Source organism: Halichoerus grypus, chromosome 10 (assembly GCF_964656455.1).
Source record: "Halichoerus grypus chromosome 10, mHalGry1.hap1.1, whole genome shotgun sequence".
Taxonomy (NCBI): Eukaryota; Metazoa; Chordata; class Mammalia; order Carnivora; family Phocidae; genus Halichoerus; species Halichoerus grypus.
In genome coordinates this window covers 2,244,775-2,264,845 of record NC_135721.1, presented here as the reverse complement: position 1 = coordinate 2,264,845, position 20,071 = coordinate 2,244,775, and the positions used below count along the sequence as shown (strand labels likewise).

Sequence of the window (20,071 nt, the reverse complement as noted above, 5' to 3'; positions counted from 1 at the left end):
GAAGTGCATGGGAATCGGGGTGAACAGGACGTGAGCGACACAGAAACACCCAACACGCCCACACGTGCAAACCAATCCCTGTGCCCAAGGGCGTTCGGTTCCCGTGAAGCAGTGATGGCGTCCCCAGGAATTTAGAGAGGACCCTACTGGACAGAGTTAGAACTCACAGGTAGGGGACTTGTGTCTCAAAATCAGAGCGCTACAAGAAAGAAAGAACCTTACGACACGCTTATCTTTCTTTTTCTCTGCCCCGGACACAGAGGCCACATGGTGTTACCATGGAGCTCAATTTTCCTTCTTGTTTTGACATCTTCTACCCTTACCACCAGCACTGATCTTTGGAGTTTCCTGCACCCGGTGACAAAGACAGGGAGGGCTTGGTAGCCAAGTGTGACCCTAAGGTGTCAAATCCGCTCACGACCCACCACTTCGCTGCTCAACACGGAGTCTGAGCTCTGAACGCTTCTCACCCCACTGTCGGAAGTCTGAGCAAGGGTCTGATGCAAACAGCTCCTAAGCCAACCTCTGGGGCCCTGAGGGACAGGGATCGACGGATGGCCTCCCAAGGGAGGGAGGAGTGGAGGACAGAGACCCAGGAACAGGGTTGAGCCTGGGGCGGCTCAATGCTCACTGCTGTTCTTTCTTTCAAGCAGGAGGGAGAATTCAAACCGATTAAAAGACAGTGCTGAGTTTCTGGAAACACACACACTCCACCCTTGAGACAGGCAGAAATTAAATATGAAATTGCTAGACATGTATCAGACCACAATACTCTTCCTTTCTTGGATGAAAATTTAAAAAACAAAACAAAGCACTTCATGATTTTTACTCATGATTCATTAGATGTTTTGCTATGAATATTCTGAATGGGTAAAAATTATGCCCAATATTTAAATAAAATATATTAAAGCTCATTCATAAAAGTTATTTATTTGTTTATATTGTTACAGCGTCCTCTTTAAAGCACATCTTAATGACTCTCTTTGCTTATATACTACAAGCTGAAATAAAATGAATGAATCAAAATCTTACATTTATGCTTGTTACATCACAAAATGAGAAGAAAAATTAGTAAACATTCAGCATATCACTGTGGATGAATGTTAACACATTTTAGCTGAAATGTATGTATGATTTATGTCTATTTCATAATTTAAATTAGCTGCTTAATGATGCATGGCTACTATCTTCTCTTTATCCATATCCCAGTGCAATTTAATTTCAGGCAGAATCAGAAGCATGCTTTCTTGTCTGCGCATCTTTGGGAAAATACGTCCTCAAAACTGAGGCTAAGGATGACAGGGAGTGCTGCACCTGACCCTGAAATCTCATGCCTCATTTTACAGGAAGTTTGGTACCAGCTCCACCAAGCCGTGCTCCTGAAAGCCGGGTGAAGAGGCAGAGTCCCCGGACTCCAGGACACAGGAAGCATCACCAAACAGGGCACACCAGCTGGTGCTGTGTTCACAGACGGAAGGGTTGGGAGTAGCACTGGCCACCACAGGAAATACCTGCCTTCTCATCTCTCACTCGTTGAACGCCCATGGTAAATGCAGAAGCAGCTGATGGTTGCACAGTCATTTTGAATCTACAATTCTCATGGACCTCAACAGGAACAGAAATCGGAGCATTTGTGAAGCTGCATGCTTTAGGGAATCCAGTAGTTCGGACTACTAAGAGGTGGGCCTGTGTACCCAAAGTTAAGTTTTGTCCGCTGTAGACGAGACACCTCTGGACACCAGCCCCCGACCCCCCGAGCTGCAGAGGGGGCAGCCTCCTGCCTAGCAGCATGATCATGCAATAGGGGTGGGGCTGGTGGCCGCGCTCCGGCTGCAATCAGGTGGGGCGGGAAGAAACATTTTTGTTTTATGCTGAAGAGAAACATAGCTGTTCCTCATTAGAAGTATGAGAATATCCTATCCTGTCCTTTTTTTTTTTTTTTTAAAGATTTTATTTATTTATTTGCCAGAGAGAGAGCATGGGAGAGAAAGAGCACAAGCAGGGGGAGTGGCAGGAGAGGGAGAAGCAGGCTCCCCTCTGAGCAGGGAGCCCGATGTGGGACTTGATCCTTGGATCCTGGGATCATGACCTGAGCCGAAGGCAGACGCTTAACTGACTGAGCCACCCAGGTGCCCCTATCCTGTCCTGTCTCGATTGCCAAAGCCACCAGGCATAATTTATCAAGCAGAAGTATGCCCAAACATCCCCCTTGGGCACTGCCCTTAACCCCTCCTTGGGCACCTTTCCATCAGAGCTATCAGAAGTGGCTACAGAGACTCACCTCCTTCTGGGGTGGAAGTCTGCTCATCGCCTTTCAGGTAAGGAAGGAAGCTCAAATGGCTGGAACGTGTAGATGAAAAAGGACACGGTTCATTTGCGAGCTAGAGAAGTATCCCCTGAACGACCAGGAGAAGGCTGCACCCTCCGAACACTGCGGTCTGAATTTCCAGCGCACAGGAGGACGTGGGGCTCACCCACAGCCGGGCTCCGACGGACGGAGCCCACCACCCCCGGGGGCTTCCTGGGGCTGGAGCGTGGGAGGAGACTCACTCAGAGACCTGGCCAGGGCCTACAGCAGACACGGCTCCTAAGGCCGTGGCAGCACGGACGGGGAGCCCCTGAGCCACCTCTTCCACCTGGGGCAGCACCAGGGGGCAGGGGTGTCCTCCCGAACACTGCTCCCGGCGGCTCCTGGATTCCGTCTGTCCCGGCCCCGGACCCAATAGGCCACAGGCTGGGAAGAAGTTTTACAAGTTCAGGAGGAGGGCCTGCTGTCTCCTTCGCTGACTCAGTCCACTCAGCCCAACTGCTTCATTTCCACTCTGTCGAGCCAACCGATCTGATTTCGGCCCGGCTTTAGGTACTGAAACCCACCTTTTCCATTCATTTCTCTTCTATGAGGGGTAATTTCCCTTAGTCAGAAGGAAGAAATAGGACTAATAACACCAGTGAGGTTAAAAGGTATGAAAGTACCCTGTGCTAGAAACCTCCTCCAAGTCTGGGCAAACTCAGTCACGCGGTCTGGCCCCTGTCTCCCGTGTGGAGGGTAAACCCGATAAAGGAGAAAGCTTGCTCCTTCCCTGTGTCCCCTCCACAGAAACAGGATCTGAGTATTAGGAAAAACAACACAAAAAGAAGCTGAGAAATGTGTTTTAATTCTGTCTTCTCAGCTAATGTATTTATCTACTACTCATGTTAACCAAGTGAGGTGCTGATGTAAGGGCGCCTGGGTGGCTCAGTTGGTTAAGCGAATGCCTTCGGCTCAGGTCATGATCCTGGAGTCCCAGGATCGAGTCCCGCATCGGGCTCCCTGCTCAGTGGGGAACCTGCTTCTCCCTCTGACCCTCCCCCCTCATGCTCTCTCTCTCTCATTCTCTCTCTCAAATAAATAAGTAAAATCTTTAAAAAAAAAAAAAAAAAGAGATGCTGATGTAAGTTTTTGACAATTCTATGGCCAACATGATCTTTATTATTAACCCGGCCTTTGTACTCTCTGGCGCTGTTACTATTTTCTCTCTGTTTCCTGACAACCAGAACTTTCCTTGAAACCAGCTCCTGTTGAGCTGTCTTAGGCTCAACAGGAACATGGGAGGGGTTCCAACAGACCTACAAGGTTCTCCACCGAGGAACGTTTGCTCCCCCTCAAGGCTGCTCGTGCCCTGGAGGGCTCTCTGTCCTCTGTGCTCTCCCTTCCCCAATCCTTATTTTTTGCTGACAACTACCCCGTGCTGTAGCCCAGAGTCTTCCAAACGATGGCTGGAACCCGCTGGGGGACTGCAACCAGATTTTTAAGTAACTTAAATCAGGACAGAAACCAGGAGACACCGGCATGAAGTACTGTTGCCAGAATGTTCTGTCGCGTTTCCCTGTGTACTCGCAGTAGGTCGTGACGTAAGAGTGTTGCTTACACGCAGCACGGTCAAAAGGGCTGAATGAACACCACCGCCCAGGTCTAGACCAAGCCTACTGCTGTGCCCCAGCAGGCGCCTGCGACAGGGCTGTCAGGGGGTGAATGGCTACGCAGTGGGGATGTCCGGGGAAGCGCGTTTAGAAAACTGAGTGAGGTCATTCTGTAAGTCAGGGCTCACTGCTAGGCTACTCACTTGATTCTTCCAGACTGGACACATTAGGAAAACTGAGGATGCTTGTTCTGTATGAAGCAAAGCAAAGCAAAGCAAACTACACGCAAAGGCATAAATATGACCAGCACTGCCTTACCCCTTCGCCCAGGATATACGTGAGGGTAGTACTCGTAATAGAGATCGGGCTGGTCCAGGTTTCCAAAGGGCTCAAACTCCATCTCGGCATTCTGGAAAAGGCCCAGCTTCACCAACAGTGCCAGCCTCACAAACCAAAGCTAAAACACAAGATACAATTGAAACAATAGATTACTTACGAATGTCAAGTTCAGAAATTCCTATTTCCTATTAATTTGGTAGCAGAGCTTGATTTCCAGTATATTAAAACAAAGCCTACACTCGGTTTCTTAGCACATTTGCCTAATGACACGTTTATAAAAATTACTCTCAAACTTAATAAAAACAACGTAAATGATTTTGTCTGATTTGGCTTAATCTGCCAATCCTTGTTGAGGAGAATGGAGAGCAGGGATGGCAGGGCTAGGTGTGGACAGAGCCACGTCTGGGGCGGGCACTGAAGGGTACGGAATCGCCACGGGAGGAGGCAGAGGGGAGGCACAGAGAGGAGAGTGCAATGTGGGTGAGCAGTCAGCTCTGAAGGGCCAGAGGGCCCTCTGGGTGCAGAGGCAGAGCGGGGGTCTGGAAAGGAAGACTAGAGTAAACTCATGTTGACGTTAAATTTGGGCTAAGAAAATCTATTTTTCGTTCTCACGTTGTTCTTAGTGGCATGAAAGGTCACGTCCCTTCCCTGTCCCCCCATTATGACCAACCAAAGGGGCTGTACCTGTAAGGAGTCTGCCGTGTGGCTGGTGGGCAGCCCGCTCTTGCCGTAGCCTTGGCCGTGGGCCGTGAGAAGGCGCCCGCACAGGTCAACCGCTGCCCTCCAGTTTTTGCAGCTCTGTAAGACACAGCAGGACGCGTCACCGAAAGCACAGCCACTCCTACACGCAGGGCCTGCCGCGCCGGGCCCCGCGCCAGCCCCTCCTGGTGAATGACGGCCAGGCCAGACAGCTGCTGGTACCGAGAGCGCCACTGGTCGACGCCTGTGTGTAACTGGGCAAGGGCGCCAAGCGGGAGATGCAGCTTGAGACGAGCAAATCCGAAAAACATTAAAATTTAACAACTGATAGAACACAGAGAGGAGAATTCCTTTTTAAAATTTATTTTATTTTATTTAAATTCAATTAATTAACATGTAGTGTACTACTAGTTGAGGTAGAGTTCAGTGATTCATCTGTTGTATATAAATACCCAGTGCTCATTCCATCAGCTCTTGTTGAAAAGCTCCCCTACCCCCAAGACTGCTTTCCTTTTTCAGCCAAATAACTTTATTTTGTAATTTTCACAAATTTAAAATCAATAATTTAATTTTATGCTATGTGCCGGATGTATTTCTTTGTATCTGTAAGAGCTGCGTGTGATAATAAAATAAGTGGTTTTGCATGCTTGACATAATCCTGTTTCACCAACATGAAAACAGACGGCTGACCCGGACGCCGGCGGATCAAGCTGGACATGCTCTGTTTATCCTTTGCCCTGATGCAACAGACAGGAGGGCCACCGGGGAAATGGACGGGAAAACGTCCTCAGAGAGCACGCTGCAGCCTTCTGAGAAGCGAGAAGTGGATGCTCGTGGCCCATCTCCTCACCACACCGGGCACTAACACCGTCTGCACGCCGCAGACGCTCCCGTTCACGTGGCCGACAAATGGCAGACCACGTCAGGCTCTGGGGGCAAGTGGTGGATGAACACACATCCTTGCATGCACTCATCTCACGATCTAGCAAGGAAGACAGATATGAAACAACTTATTTTCCCAAGATGAGTAAAATGATTTTGTGTGCTCACAGTGCTTTCTGAACAAGAAGCCAGGGGAGCACATCACCTGGTGGCCAGACTTAACCTCAGGGAATGGAAAGCTACTGGAGCCCAGACGTGAAGGAGGAACAGTGGGGTCAAGAAGGGGCAGGACCCTCCAGGCCGAGGGGGAGCTGCCTGAGAGAATCCGGAGGTGCCTCAGAAGAACGGCCTTCAATCAGGTGGCCGGCACATGGCAGTGAGAGGACAGGCGTGAGGATAAGAATGGGGATGTCAGCAAGGAAGGCCTCAGGCCACGAGACATCCAGACTCCTTCTGAGCGGCTGGGGAGCCACGGAAGGGCTTTGGGCAAGGGAACGACACAGTCCTGTTTAACAGATGCTGGAGCACGCTGCCCACCTCTCTTAGGTACTAACTCAGGCACGCACTGCTCCTGTTGGCACCCCGCACCTGCCAGACAAATCCTAAGTTGGGGTGAGGACCCAGAGAGCATAGGCCTTGCCGCAGAGGGGCCTGTGAGCGGGGGCCGATCCCCGGCTTCTCCTGACAGCAGCCCTGCAGGCCCCGCGAGGGGAATTCCTCGGGGCACAGGCCAAGGTAGGTGCTTTGACTTCTGGAGAATCATCCTAAGTGTGGCTATGTATATTCTTGAATTGCAAACGTGAAAAAGTAAGAGGGAAAGTTATTCTGCCAAGTTTGGACCAATTCTATGTATATGTCTAAGCAGATCCTGTATGCAGGGGCGATTAATTATTGCTGTTTTCCCAACTGCCTATGTCACACATGCTGGCCTTTCCTGCTGGTGGCAGTAGATCTGAGCAGAGTGCTCAGGGCGGTCTTCTGAGGAAATGACTCCAGCTGAGGATGGGTAAGAGACCCAGTGAGGAGGGCAGGAGGGGAGCTCCGGGAGGCAAAGGCCTGGTTAGTGGGCTGCGGGGATGCAGTGAGGACGAGGGGCAGTAGGGGTGGGCAGTGCAGGTGTGGACAAGGGGCAGGGAAAGCCAGGCCAGCCTCTGCAGGCTTCCAAGAGGATGGGCAATGTGTCCTGCTCACATTCTAGAAACATCAGCCCCCCTCCCTGTGAGGAGGAAGCATGAACCCGAGGGGCTGAGCAGGTGTCAGCAAGCAGTCGTCCAGGCCTGGCACTGGTGGTCTATGTGTGGCCCACAGGCTGGATTCGCCCAGTGCATGTCTACACACAGTTCTGGAGACCAGCCTCCTTCACACGTCTGTCTGTCTGCAGCTGGTTCTGTGATCCACGAGGGAGGTGGGCAGTCACTGCAGAACTAAGTAGCTGCCCCGAGCCCAATGAGCCACCCCAGGCCTGGCCAGCACCACATCCAGGGAGACCGTGGACAACGTCCCATCAGTGGCTCATGACGGGCCCTCAACGAGAAGGGGTAAGAAACAGAAACGTCTCCAGCAACTTGACAGGGTATTTGATGTCAAATGCAATAATGATAAAAAGTGGACTTGTACATGTTTTTCATATTTTAATTTAGATTGAATTTTACAGAAGTTTCAGTCTGCTAAAGATTGAACAGTTAAAGGAAAACACCTGTCCCTTCCATGCCAAGCTTGAAAAGCATGGTTGCAGGCCACCTGTATCCGTGGCGGGGGGAGGGTGCAGACACGGCAGAGGGACAAGGCCGGGTGACAATCTGACGTGGGGAGCATGGGGAGCGAGGCTGCAGGATGGATCTGAGACTCTGACACGCAGCCAGGCGGCGGCGGCGGTGCGAGTCTCGGAGACAGGAAGGCTGGAAAGGGTCAGAGCTCGGAATCTGCAATTTGATTCCAACAAGGCTGAATCTGAGGGGCCTTTGAGACGTTCAAGAGGAAAAGAAAAAGCAGCTACTGCCATGTGGTGTGTGGGTCTGTTTGGGAGAGGGGCGTGCCTGGGGCAATGTGGGGGGCTCTGCACAAGGAGGGTGTGGGTGAGATGGGGGTCAGACCCTGAGGATGTGCAATACGGGTGGCCAGGGAGGGGGAGGGCCGAGTGTGGGGGGAGGGGTGTGCGGAGCAAGAGGGGACAGTGCTCAGGGCTGCCGAGGAGGCAGGCACAGGGACACCAGAATCATGGGCAGCTGAGAGCTGGTCTGACGGGGAGATGGGATGGGAAGTCAGATGGAATGAAACAGGTGGAAAATGAGGAGGGGACCAGTGAGCCAGGTCACCAAGCTAATGGTGGTGGTGGTGAGGGGGGAGAGAACAGGTGCTTCTTCTGTGTCTGCTTTTAACCAAATGCTCCCGTGTGAGAGAAAGCAAGAGAAGGATCTCGTTGATGAAACGCTGACTGCATGTTAGAAAGAAAGGATCATCAATAGCACAAGGTCCCAGGAGTCAGGAAAGGATTCTAGCATTGGGGGGGGGGCGCTTCTGTCCAACGGCCTCCAGCTGCTTTAAGCTGGGGCGGGGGGCCACTCCTCCAACTCCAGCCAGGAGTGGGGGTCAGGGTGGGGGTTTGAAAGAAGCAGAGACAGTCTAAAAAGGTACTGGGAGCCAGAGAAGCCTAGAAGGTCCCTGGGAAGCAGGCGGTGGTGTTTAGTGTCATGATGAGCACTAAGCTTGGATGTGGGACTTCTGCAGCAGGCTCAGTGGCCCGGCCAGGCCATCTGCGTGGACTCGACGTCATCGGGTGAGGGTAAAGGTTGAGAGAGAAGACAAGCAGGCAGACCCCCTTTAGCTACAACTACCCATGTGACCTCTGTGACTTACCCAGGCCTCAATCACGCCCTTGTGACGTCAGCTGGCCACCCTGAAGGTGGAAATGAGGGTACACTCTGTGGAGAAGCTGGAACCACTCTCACCCCTCATGACCTCTTCCCCCAGTCAGCGGTCCGTGCTCACACCTGTCCCACCTGCCCATCCTGCTCTCCTCCAGCTAGGAAGGGCTGCAAAGATGACCACCCTACAACCTGGCTCAGACCCAAACTTCGCGACACCTCTCCTGCCCACAGTGAGCCCTCCTACTCATAATTTTCTGGCACACACATTCCTGGGGGGCTATAGCCCCCCAAGGGGATGGAATTTGGTTCTTGGATAATAATGATTAATGGCCCTCCAAAGATTAACCTACCCAACAAAATCTTATTCCTTAGTATTTTACTTCATCTGGGGCTGAGGGAGGTGAGCAATTAGGAAACAAGGTGGAAAAATGCTTCTCAGAGGATTGACAACGAGGAAAGGGTTAAGAAACACTCTGAGGTACAGTCTGTCTCATCCGTTCTGCACGGGCATTAAGGACAACCTGCTGTTCCACATTAACGTTAACTGTGGTGGGGTCCTGTCTCCCTCTGGGTGAGCTCCGGGGGCCATGGCCTTGTCGAGGGCATGCTTTTTAACTTCTAAAAGTACTTCTTCAGCATTGTACCTACCATGTACATGCGTTCAAAAAATGGTGAAATAGTAAATTCACAGAACTACAAAAAAGTCATAAAAAAACCCGACACTAATAACAAAAGAGATGGAAATGATAACTGTGATCACTATTAGTGATTGATTTTTATTAGCCAAAAAAAAAAAAAAAAAAAAAAAATAGCAGCAAATGCAACTCTTAGCCCAAGAAATGATAGAGAGTAATTTTTAAAGAAGATACAAGTCAGGGCCGACAAGGAGACACTAAAGCAAGGGTCCTGCATACACAGGTGTAACCTTTCTGGAAAATAATACATACTAATAGCTTCACAACTGCCCATAGTCTGACCTACTTGTTCTCTCAGCATTCATGCTAAAGAAATAATCATGTGTGTAGAAAAGATTTCTGTACAAGGTAGCCCATCCCAAGGTTATTTACAATAGTATCAGATTATGCAATAAAAATATTTGTAAATTGGACTTTAATCAGACAATGCTTAAGATATGTTAAAAAGATACAAAATCATAAACAGGTATAATATGAAGTTTTGTCTAGTATATGTACAAATACCTATGTAAGTATTCATACTCACATGTAGACATACTATATACAGACAGAGACACTAAAATGTTAACAGATGGTGGTTATACAATTTTTCTGAATGAAGAACATGCTATTTGTAAGAGGAGGGAAGAGGGGTTTGTGAATGACAGGACAGGCCGCACCAAGGGGGATGACGCACTTCCAGATGAGGCCATCACGTCGTGGCCACCTAGGAATGGATGGTGTGTCCATCTACCTCCATCCCACACAGAGGGGACACGCACATGCCATTGATGACCGTGAACAGCGCTTCATGCAGGAACCAAATTAATGCTTGTTGAAATAGTATTTTTTTAAAAAAATCAAGTATGTCGGTATAAGTTATGAAGTATGGCTGCTAAAGCATGAGGAAAGAGGTTCTGTCCTGGGTGGGGGGTGGGATTTAGCTGTAGTAGAAGGAGCTGCTTGACACGGTACCACCCCCAGTGAGCTCCAGTGTGATCTACTTGACAGACCTCAAAGACACACAGAATCTGTGTGTGTGCAAAAACATATAAATGAGAAAATCTGATTATGGATATTTATATATTTTTGAAACATTTATTACACAGTAAAGACTCTTATCTTATTTTATATCTACTCTGTATAGATACCCACCACTAATAAAACATTTAAACGTGTACTAAAACTATTTGCAAGTACTCTGTAAATATGAAGTGCTCCATAAATGATTAAAAATAATAAAATGTATCGTATAAAAAGCCTCAGCTCTTGCTATGATTTCATATACTAAGATATGTTTTCTATATCCCAAACTGGATCACAACTATTAAAAATGAAACCCAAACCTATCATCTTAATTATTCACTTTTCAGTAAATGGAAATCTTTTCAAAAGTGGCTCCTTTCCTAACTGTGAAGAGGAAGCAGAATGTTTATGTTCCTATTACGGCTTCTCCCCACATGATTCTCCCACAGGTAAGTGAGTATGGACGATGGACATGGACAGATGCCACTCCTGAGCGGCTCAGTACTGGGCTAGCCCACCTTCTGATGAATACTGATGGTCTATAAACAACACTGAACATCTCAACAAACTTACACTAACCTGACAGCAAATTTTCCAGGAGTCAGAATGACCTAATTCCTCAAGACAATTTAACAGCACGGGGCAGGGGATGCGGGATGCGGGTGCCTCCCTGACCTTCTTGGCGGCCTGTTTGAGAACAGGAGCCTGGGAGAGAGGCAAGGGCCAGAAGGGACCCGGAACTTATCTTACTCTATAGGGCTCACTGCGATTCCGGACCAGTGGTGACTCAGCACGACTCCTTTAAAGACTAAGTTAGATTTGGATTATCTTCTGGTTCCAGAGTCAAACATGATAGTCTAAGAGATTTTTCTCATATCACAATTTAAAAAGAAAAAAAAGGGGGGGGAAGAACACAAAGAGGTTGTTAGACAAGTTTATCATTTACATTTCCCCAAGTAATTTTTTTCCCTGATAAGAGAATACAAAGTATTTCTTTGCGTATAATTCAAGTTTACTGTGATATTTCAAAAAGATTTCCAGGGGCACCTGAGTGGCTCAGTTGGTTGAGCGTTTGCCTTCGGCTCAGGTCATGATCTCAGGGTCCTGGGATCAAGCCCCGCATCGGGCTCCCTGCTCCCCACCCCCTCAAATAATTTTTTTAAAAGATTTTATTTATTTATTTGACAGAGAGAGACACAGCAAGAGAGGGAACACAAGCAGGGGGAGTGGGAGAGGGAGAAGCAGGCTTCCCGCGGAGCAGGGAGCCTGACATGGGGCTCGATCCCAGGACCCTGGGACCATGACCTGAGCCGAAGGCAGACGATTAACGACTGAGCCACCCAAGCGCCTCAAATAAATAAATAATCTTAAAAAAACAAAACAAAAACAAAAATATTTCCAGACAGGAATATTTTTGTTCCCACCAAGTGGGGTCAACAAAGCCCATAACTATCTTACCCACCAGGAGCCTGGCAGCAATGGGAGGCCCCTGACGGCTCCCAGAGGTTCCTGAAGAGTCTGGAGAAGGGCTATCTGCACAGGTGTGGGCAAGGCCAGGGCGACCTCCAAGGGATGGAGACACATCTAGGGCCAAGGAACAGAGGGCCCAGGCCGGAGGTGACTGGTCTGCAGGAGACCTGAGGCCACAGGAGGCTGCCCCGCCTGGAGGGAGCTCTCCCTGCTCACTCTTCCCTGGAGAGCAGGGGAGCAGGGCAGGGAGGAAGGCCAGACACCAGAGGAGCCCGGACAGGTCAGATCTTGCTGCCAAAAATAACTAGGTTTTCCGGGCTCCCCTGGATTGCCGAGCAGCTCAGGCACCAGCGCTGGTTTTCGAGCATTAACACAAGCTGGTACATTGTAGCAGCCCTTGCACCTTGCTTTGATTGCTCAATGCTGTTTTGGAAATTTACGGATATTGATGAATGTGCCTCTCCTGCATGTATTTCAACTGTTCCAAAGGATTTAACTGTGTAACATAACTTTCTTTTTCTTGCTCAATGCTACGGTTTTCCAATAAAATTTTTGGCTAATACAAACAATACAGCAACAAACATTCTTGAGTATGTCCTTTCATGCACCGACCGGTACGAGAATTGTTCTAACGTACGGGATTACAGGTGGAAATGCTGGGTGGCAGGTGGTGCAGAGAAGGTGGTCCAGCTCACTCTCCCACCACACCTGGGCTGCCATGTTTATGTGGCTGAAATGCACCACACTCTTGTTTTATTTACATTTCTGTAGCTCCCACTGAGGATAAGCACTGTTTCCATGTCTGGGGGCTATTTGGTTTCTGTGAATGACCTCTTCATATAATTTGCCTATTTTTCTACTGGGCTGTTTTGTTTCTTACACATTGTTGGAAGGTATTAATGTGTATTAATGCTCACTTAAAAAAAAGATTTTATTTATTTCAGAGAAAGAGAGAGAGGGAGAGCGAGCACGAACAGGGGGAGGCGCAGAAGGAGAAGCAGACTCCCCGCTGAGCAGGGAGCTGGACCCTGGACTTGATCCCAGGACTTTGAGATCATGACCTGAGCCAAAGGCAGACGCTCAATTGACTGAGCCACCCAGGTGCCCCTGTGGCTCACTTTTTAATAGTGTTTTTGGTATTTTTGTTGAATACAAGTTTCAAGTTTTAAAGTAGTCAAATTTATTCATTTCTCCCTGAAAGGTTTAAGAAATGCTTTTCTACCCGGAGTCATTAAGAGTTTATTCTATTTTCTGGAATTCAAAAATTTTGTTTTAATTTATTTGGTATTTATTTTTGTGTGTGCTAAGAGATAAAGATCTTTTTGACTTTTCCCACTTGAATATCCCATCGTTGATTACTTCTTTCCCTAGTAACCTATAACATTGCTCTTTCTACATAAGTGTGTGTTTTGGGCCCCATCGTGTCCCACTGGCAACCCTGTGCCCTTGTCATTTCCCTGACCCGTCTTTGGCCCCCACCCAGCTACCATGGCAGATACCTGGTTCCCACGCTAGTGTCACTCTTCCTCAGGGTCTGTCCCTGCACGAGCTTCATGCAGAAGGCCTGGGGACATTTCCCTGTTCATGCACACCAAGCGTGCACATGCGTGTGGGTGTGTGCACCCACGGTTTATTTCTCCAGCCTCCAAAGGGCATCAGCTTTCGGATGTTCTCTTTTTTCTTTGGACTTGCCCGAGTGGTGACATGGACCTAGCAGGGACAGGGCCGCTCTGTTAACAGAAACCGGCCGGGGGAGACAGGGCTGGTCTGTACTCGCTCCTGCCTCCGGTATCTTGCACAGCTCTGGGCCGTGTGACCGGTGAGCCAGGGAGGAGTTCTGGGGCGGGGGGGGGGGGGGGTGCGGGGGGGGATGAAGGAGACTCTTTAAAGGACAGGCCAGGACGACCCAACACAGTGTTGAGTTCTAATGGCTGGTACTCCCTTCCTTCAAAACAGTGGGCCCTCACCTCAGCAACCTGTGAGCCAGAGCTGTTGATTACATGCTGCCTATTTGAAATTATAATTATGTATTTTCTCAGAGTGCTTTTTGCTATTTTTATCCCATTCTTTCCCATGTTCTGGTCCCTTCCTGGTGATCCTCCCCCATTTTGATATTAGATATCAGAAGTATTTGGTGAAGAAATTATTTTTATAAGTACAATATAAAGCATACCCTGTAAAACTTTAAGTTCTGTAGAGAAAAATCTTACGAAAATCTCATAACTACTGTAAATGACATGTAGAACTCTGATAATAAAGTTAGTTTGATATGAGAAAAAGATCTAAACTTAAATAAATGTTCTTTTTTTTACACTAGAAAATAAGATACACCTATGTGAAAAACTGAACACAGGCATTCAATGACTTCCAAAAGATGAGAAAAATAGTCCAGTAAAAGTCACTCAAGTAACTAATGGTATGTACATAACTTTTCCCCATCTACGACTCAAAGGGAATCATTAACTCTATATATGATACCATTAAAGTGATTAAAATGTCCTTCTCCACAGGCTGTGACATTCATTTCCTTGTAAATTATAATCCTAGAATGTGCTGACATTACTTAGGAAGATACATTTCAAAACTCTTTCCTAATCTTAAAGAGAATAGGAATTATTTTAGGACATAATTAAAATGCCAGGGCAAGGTAATATTTTTATAAATACATTTTCCACCTTAAATAGGTCTCCTTGTTAGGATTCTAATAAAATCTCTCCTGGCATCATGTATTTTCAATGTATGAAAAAAACTACAAGCCACTGTATATATTTATTAACACCACGAATAATCAAAGAAGGTAAAAAGATTACCTGTGGAACAAATTAGTTACAAGGATTGTGTGTGGCTTTGTGGGTACTTTTTAAACTGGTTATTACAGGGGCGCCTGGGTGGCTCAGTTGGGAGAGTATGCGACCCTTGATCTTGGAGTCCTGAGTTCGAGCCCCACATGTGGAGTAAAGTTTACTTAAAAAAATAAAAATCAACTGGTCACTATAAAGTGACCCTCCACTGCTGCCTACCCTCATGATGACGTATCACAGCAGCGGCTTCAAGGTCAAACTGAGGCAATGACAAGAACCCTCCCGACGATGCACGAGCCTACTCATGTGACGAGTGTCACAGGTCTATGGAAATGCTCACCTTTTAAGACCTATCACTTCATTAACTAATGATAAAGTATACGGATATTTAAAAACTAGTTGTTTCCCATCGCTTTTATAAACAGACTATCGAGTTAAAAAGGGACTAAGCATTGGGGAGGAGCAAGATGGCGGAGGAGTAGGAGACCTAAATTTTGTCTGGTCCCAGGAATTCAGCTAAGATAGGTATCAAACCATTCTGAACACCTACAAACTCAACAGGAGATCGAAGCAAAGAATAGCAGCAACTCCATCAACAGAAAAGCGACCACTTTCTGGAAGTGTATATTTTTCTGGGGTCGTTGTTACCCTTTTAGCATTTTGTTCTCTCATTCATCTATTCTCCTCTGGACAAAACGACAAGATGGAAAAACTCACCTCAAAAAAAAGAACAAGAGGCAGTACCGAATGCCAGGGACCTAATCAATACGGACATTAGTAAGATGTTGGAACTAGAGTTCAGAATGATGATTATAAAGATACTAGCTGGGCTTGAAAAAAGCATGGAAATTATTAGAGAAACCCTTTCTGGAGAAATAAAAGAACTAAAATCTAACCAAGTCAAAATCAAAAAGGCTATTAATGAGGTGCAATCAAAAATGCGGGTGCTAACTGCTAGGATAAATGAGGCAGATGAGAAAATTAGCGATATAGAAGACCAAATGATGGAGAATAAAGAAGCTGAGAAAAAGAGAGATAAACAACTACTGGATCACGAGGGCAGAATTCGAGAGATAAGTGATACCATAAGATGAAACAATATTAGAATAATTGGGATCCCAGAAGAATAAGACAGAGTGGGGCAGAAAGTATACTGGAGCAAATCATAGCAGAGAACTTCCCTAATTTGAGGAAGGAAACAGGCACCAAAATCCAGGAGGCACAGAGAACCCTTCTCAAAATCAATAAAAATAGGTCAACACCTCGACATCTAATAGTAAAACTTGAAAGTCTCAGAGACAAAGAGAAAATCCTGAAAGCAGCTCGGGACAAGAGGTTTGTAACCTAAAACAGTAGAAACATTAGATTGGCAGCAGACCTATCCACAGAGACCTGGCAGGCCAGAAAGGACTGGCATGATATATTCAGAGCACTAAATGAGAAAAATATGCAGCCAAGAATACTATATCCAGCCAGGCTGTTATTGAAAATAGAAGGAGAGATAAAAAGCTTCCAGGACAAACAAAAACTAAAAGAATTCGCAAACACCAAACCAGCCCTACAAGAAATATTGAAAGGGGTCCTCTAAGCAAAGAGAGAGCCTAAAAGTAACATAGACCAGAAAGGAACAGAGACAATATACAGTAACAGTCACTTTACAGGCAATACAATGGCACTAAATTCCTATCTTTCAATAGTTACCGTGAATGTAAATGGGCTAAATGCCCCAATCAAAAGACACAGGGTATCAGATTGGATAAAAAACAAGACCCATCGATATGCTGCCTGCAAGAGACTCATTTAAGACCCAAAGACACCCCCAGATTGAAAGTGAGGGGGTGGAAAATGATTTACCATGCTAATGGACATCAAAAGAAAGCTGGGGTGGCAATCCTTATATCAGACAAATTAGATTTTAAACCAAAGACTGTAATAAGAGATGAGGAAGGACACTATATCCTACTTAAAGGGTCTATCCAACAAGAAGATCTAACAATTGTAAATATCTATGCCCCTAACATGGGAACAGCCAATTATATAAGCCAATTAATAACAAAATCAAAGAAACACATAGACAACAATACAGTAATAGTAGGGGACTTTAACACACCCACTCACTGAAATGGACAGATCATCTAAGCAAAAGATCAACAGGAAATAAAGGCTTTAAATGACACACTGGACCAAATGGACTTCACAGATATATTCAGAACGTTCCAACCCAAAGCAACAGAATACACATTCTTCTCTAGTGCCTATGGAACATTCTCCAGAATAGATCACATCCTAGGTCACAAATCAGGTCTCAACTGGTACCAAAAGATTGGGATCATTCCCTGCATCTTTTCAGACCACAGCGCTTTGAAAGTAGAACTCAATCACAAGAGGAAAGTCGGAAAGCACTCAAATACATGGAGGCTAAAGAGCATCCTACTAAAGAATGAATGGATCAACCAGGAAATTAAAGATTAATTTAAAAAGTTAATGGAAACAAATGAAAATGAAAACACAACTGTTCAAAATATTTGGGATGCAGCAAAGGAGGTCCTAAGAGGGAAGCATATAGCAATATCAACCTTTCTCAAGAAATAAGAAAAGTCTCAAATACACAACCTAACCTTATACCTGAAGGACCTGGAGAAAGAACAGCAAGTAAAGCCTAAACCCAGCAGGAGAAGAGAAATAATAAAGATCAGGGCAGAAATCAATGAAATAGAAACCAAAAGAACAGCAGAACAGATCAACGAAACTAGGAGCTGGTTCTTTGAAATTTAATAAGATTGAAACACCCCTGGCCAGACTTATCAAAAAGAAAAGAGAAACGACCAAATAAATAAAATCATGAATGAAAGAGGAGAGATCACAACCAACACCAAAGAAATATAAACAATTATAAGAACATATTGTGAGCAACTATATGCCAGCAAATTAGACAATCTGGAAGAAATGGATGCATTCCTAGAGAAGTATAAACTACCAAAACTGAATCAGGAAGAAACAGGAAACCTGAACAGACCCATAACCAGTAAGGAAACTGAAGCAAAATTCAAAAATCTCTCAATAAACAAGAGCCCAGGGCCAGATGGCTTCCCAGGGGAATTTCACCAAACATTTAAAGAATTAATACCTATTCTTCTGAAACTGTTCCAAAAAATAGAAGTGGAAGGAAAACTTGTAAACTCATTTTATAAGGCCAGCATTACCTTGATCCCAAAACCAGACAAAGACCCCATCTAAAAGGAGAATTACAGACCAATATTCCTGTTGAACATGGATGCAAAAATTTTTACCAAAATACTAGCCAATAGGATCCAACAGTACATTAAAAGGATTATTCACCACGACTAAGTGGGATTTATTCCTGGGCTGCAAGGTTGGTTAAACATCCACAAATCAATCCATGTGATACAATACATTAATAAAAGAAAGAACAAGAACCATATGATCCTCTCAATAGATGAGAAAAAGCATTTGACAAAGTACAGAATCCTTTCTTGATTAAAACTCTTCAGAGTGTAGGTACTCCATATTTTTAATAGACTTCACTGCTGTCCCCTCGCTGACGTCTTTAAATGAGATGGTGACCTCATTTGGAACAGCCACATACGTAGTGACGTTAGACTCTCCTCGGGGGCCCCTTTTTCTGTTCTATCCCGGGTGCTGTACCCCTCACTTGGCTGCTCAGCTGGTGTAAGTTGGCACACACCGTGGTTAGAGGAACTAACAAGGGACAGCGCAGACTCCTCTAGCACGGGACCCTGATGCTGTCATTTCTCTCCAGCAAAGGTTCAGTTTTTTCTGTCTTGTCAGTAATAGCGTGGGGGCATCTGGCTCCTTCTTCGAACCCATCTGGGGAGCACACTGAGAGAAAACACGGCCATGGGGACAATGCTCTGCAGAGTCAGGGGACCGCCTGGTAGACCACGGTCCTGGGACTCTGGGGTGAACCTGGCCAAGTTCTGCTTCTCCTGACATGCCTAATATGGCGACACATCACCTGGGACAACTCCTATTCATTATTTCCAGTTCCCACTCATTCATTTGATAAATGTTAGTCTGCCTGCAGAAAAAGCATTTGACAAAGTACAGCATCCTTTCTTGATCAAAACTCTTCAGAGTATAGGCATAGAGGGCACATACCTCAATATCATAAAAGCCATCTATGAAAAACCTACAGCGAATATCATTCTCAATGGGGAAAAACTGAGAGCTTTCCCCCTAAGGTCAGGAATGTGGCAGGGATGTCCACTATCACCACTGCTATTCAACATAGTATTAGAAGTCCTAGCCACAGCAATCAGACAACAAAAAGAAATAAAAGGCATCCAAATCGGCAAAGAAGAAGTCAAACTCTCACTGTTTGCAGATGATATGATACTTTATGTGGAAAACCCAAAAGATTCCACCCCAAAACTGCTAGAACTCATACAGGAATTCAGTCAAGTGGCAAGATATAAAATCAATGCACAGAAGTCAGTGGCACTCCTATACACCAACAATAAGACAGAAGAAAGAGAAATTAAGGAGTCGATCCCATTTACAATTGCACCCAAAACCATAAGATACCTAGGAATAAATCTAACCAAAGAGGCAAAGGATCTGTACTCAGAAAACTATAAAATACTCATGAAAGAAATTGAGGAAGACAAAAAGAAAAGGAAAAATGTTCCATGCTCATGGATTGGAAAAACAAATATCGTGAAGATGTCAATGCTACCTAGAGCAATCTACACATTAAATGCAATCCCCATCAAAATATCATCCACTTTTTTCAAAGAAATGGAACAAATAATCCTAAAATTTGTATGGAACCAGAAAAGATCCCGCATAGCCAGAGGAATGTTGAAAAAGAAAAGCAAAGCTGGCGGCATCACAATTCCGGACTTCCAGCTCTACTACAAAGCTGTCATCATCAAGACAGTATGGTACTGGCACAAAAACAGGCACATAGATCAATGGAACAGAATAGAGAGCCCAGAAATGGACCCTCAACTCTATGGTCAACTCATCTTTGACAAAGCAAGAAAGAATGTCCAATGGAAAAAAGACAGTCTCTTCAACAAATGGTGTTGGGAAAATTGGACAGCCACATGCAGAAGAATGAAACTGGACCATTTCCTTACACCACACACAAAAATAGACTCCAAATGGTTGAAAGACCTCAATGTGAGACAGGAGTCCATCAAAATCCTAAAGGAGAACACAGGCAGCAACCTCTTCGACCTCAGCCGCAGCAACTTCTTCCTAGAAACATCGCCAAAGGCAAGGGAAGCAAGGGCAAAAATGAACTATTGGGACTTCATCAAGATAAAAAGCTTTTGCAAAGCAAAGGAAACAGTCAACAAAACCAAAAGACAACTGACAGAATGGGAGAAGATATTTGCAAATGACATATCAGATAAAGGGCTAGTAT

The 20,071-nt window shown here is 45.9% G+C and overlaps 1 protein-coding gene across 2 annotated transcripts in view; it reads right to left on the bottom strand.

Annotated features, from left to right (window-relative positions):
- TRAPPC12 (trafficking protein particle complex subunit 12) overlaps positions 1-20,071 on the bottom strand; it is a 91,302-nt gene that overhangs the window by 46,979 nt on the left and 24,252 nt on the right. For both annotated transcript variants that reach the window (XM_036103429.2, XM_078055913.1), the window contains exons 4-5: positions 4,924-5,037; positions 4,219-4,357 (exon numbers count right to left, since the gene is read on the bottom strand). In XM_036103429.2, the coding sequence (XP_035959322.1) occupies positions 4,219-4,357; positions 4,924-5,037 (253 nt within the window). The remainder of the gene's footprint in view (positions 1-4,218; positions 4,358-4,923; positions 5,038-20,071) is intronic.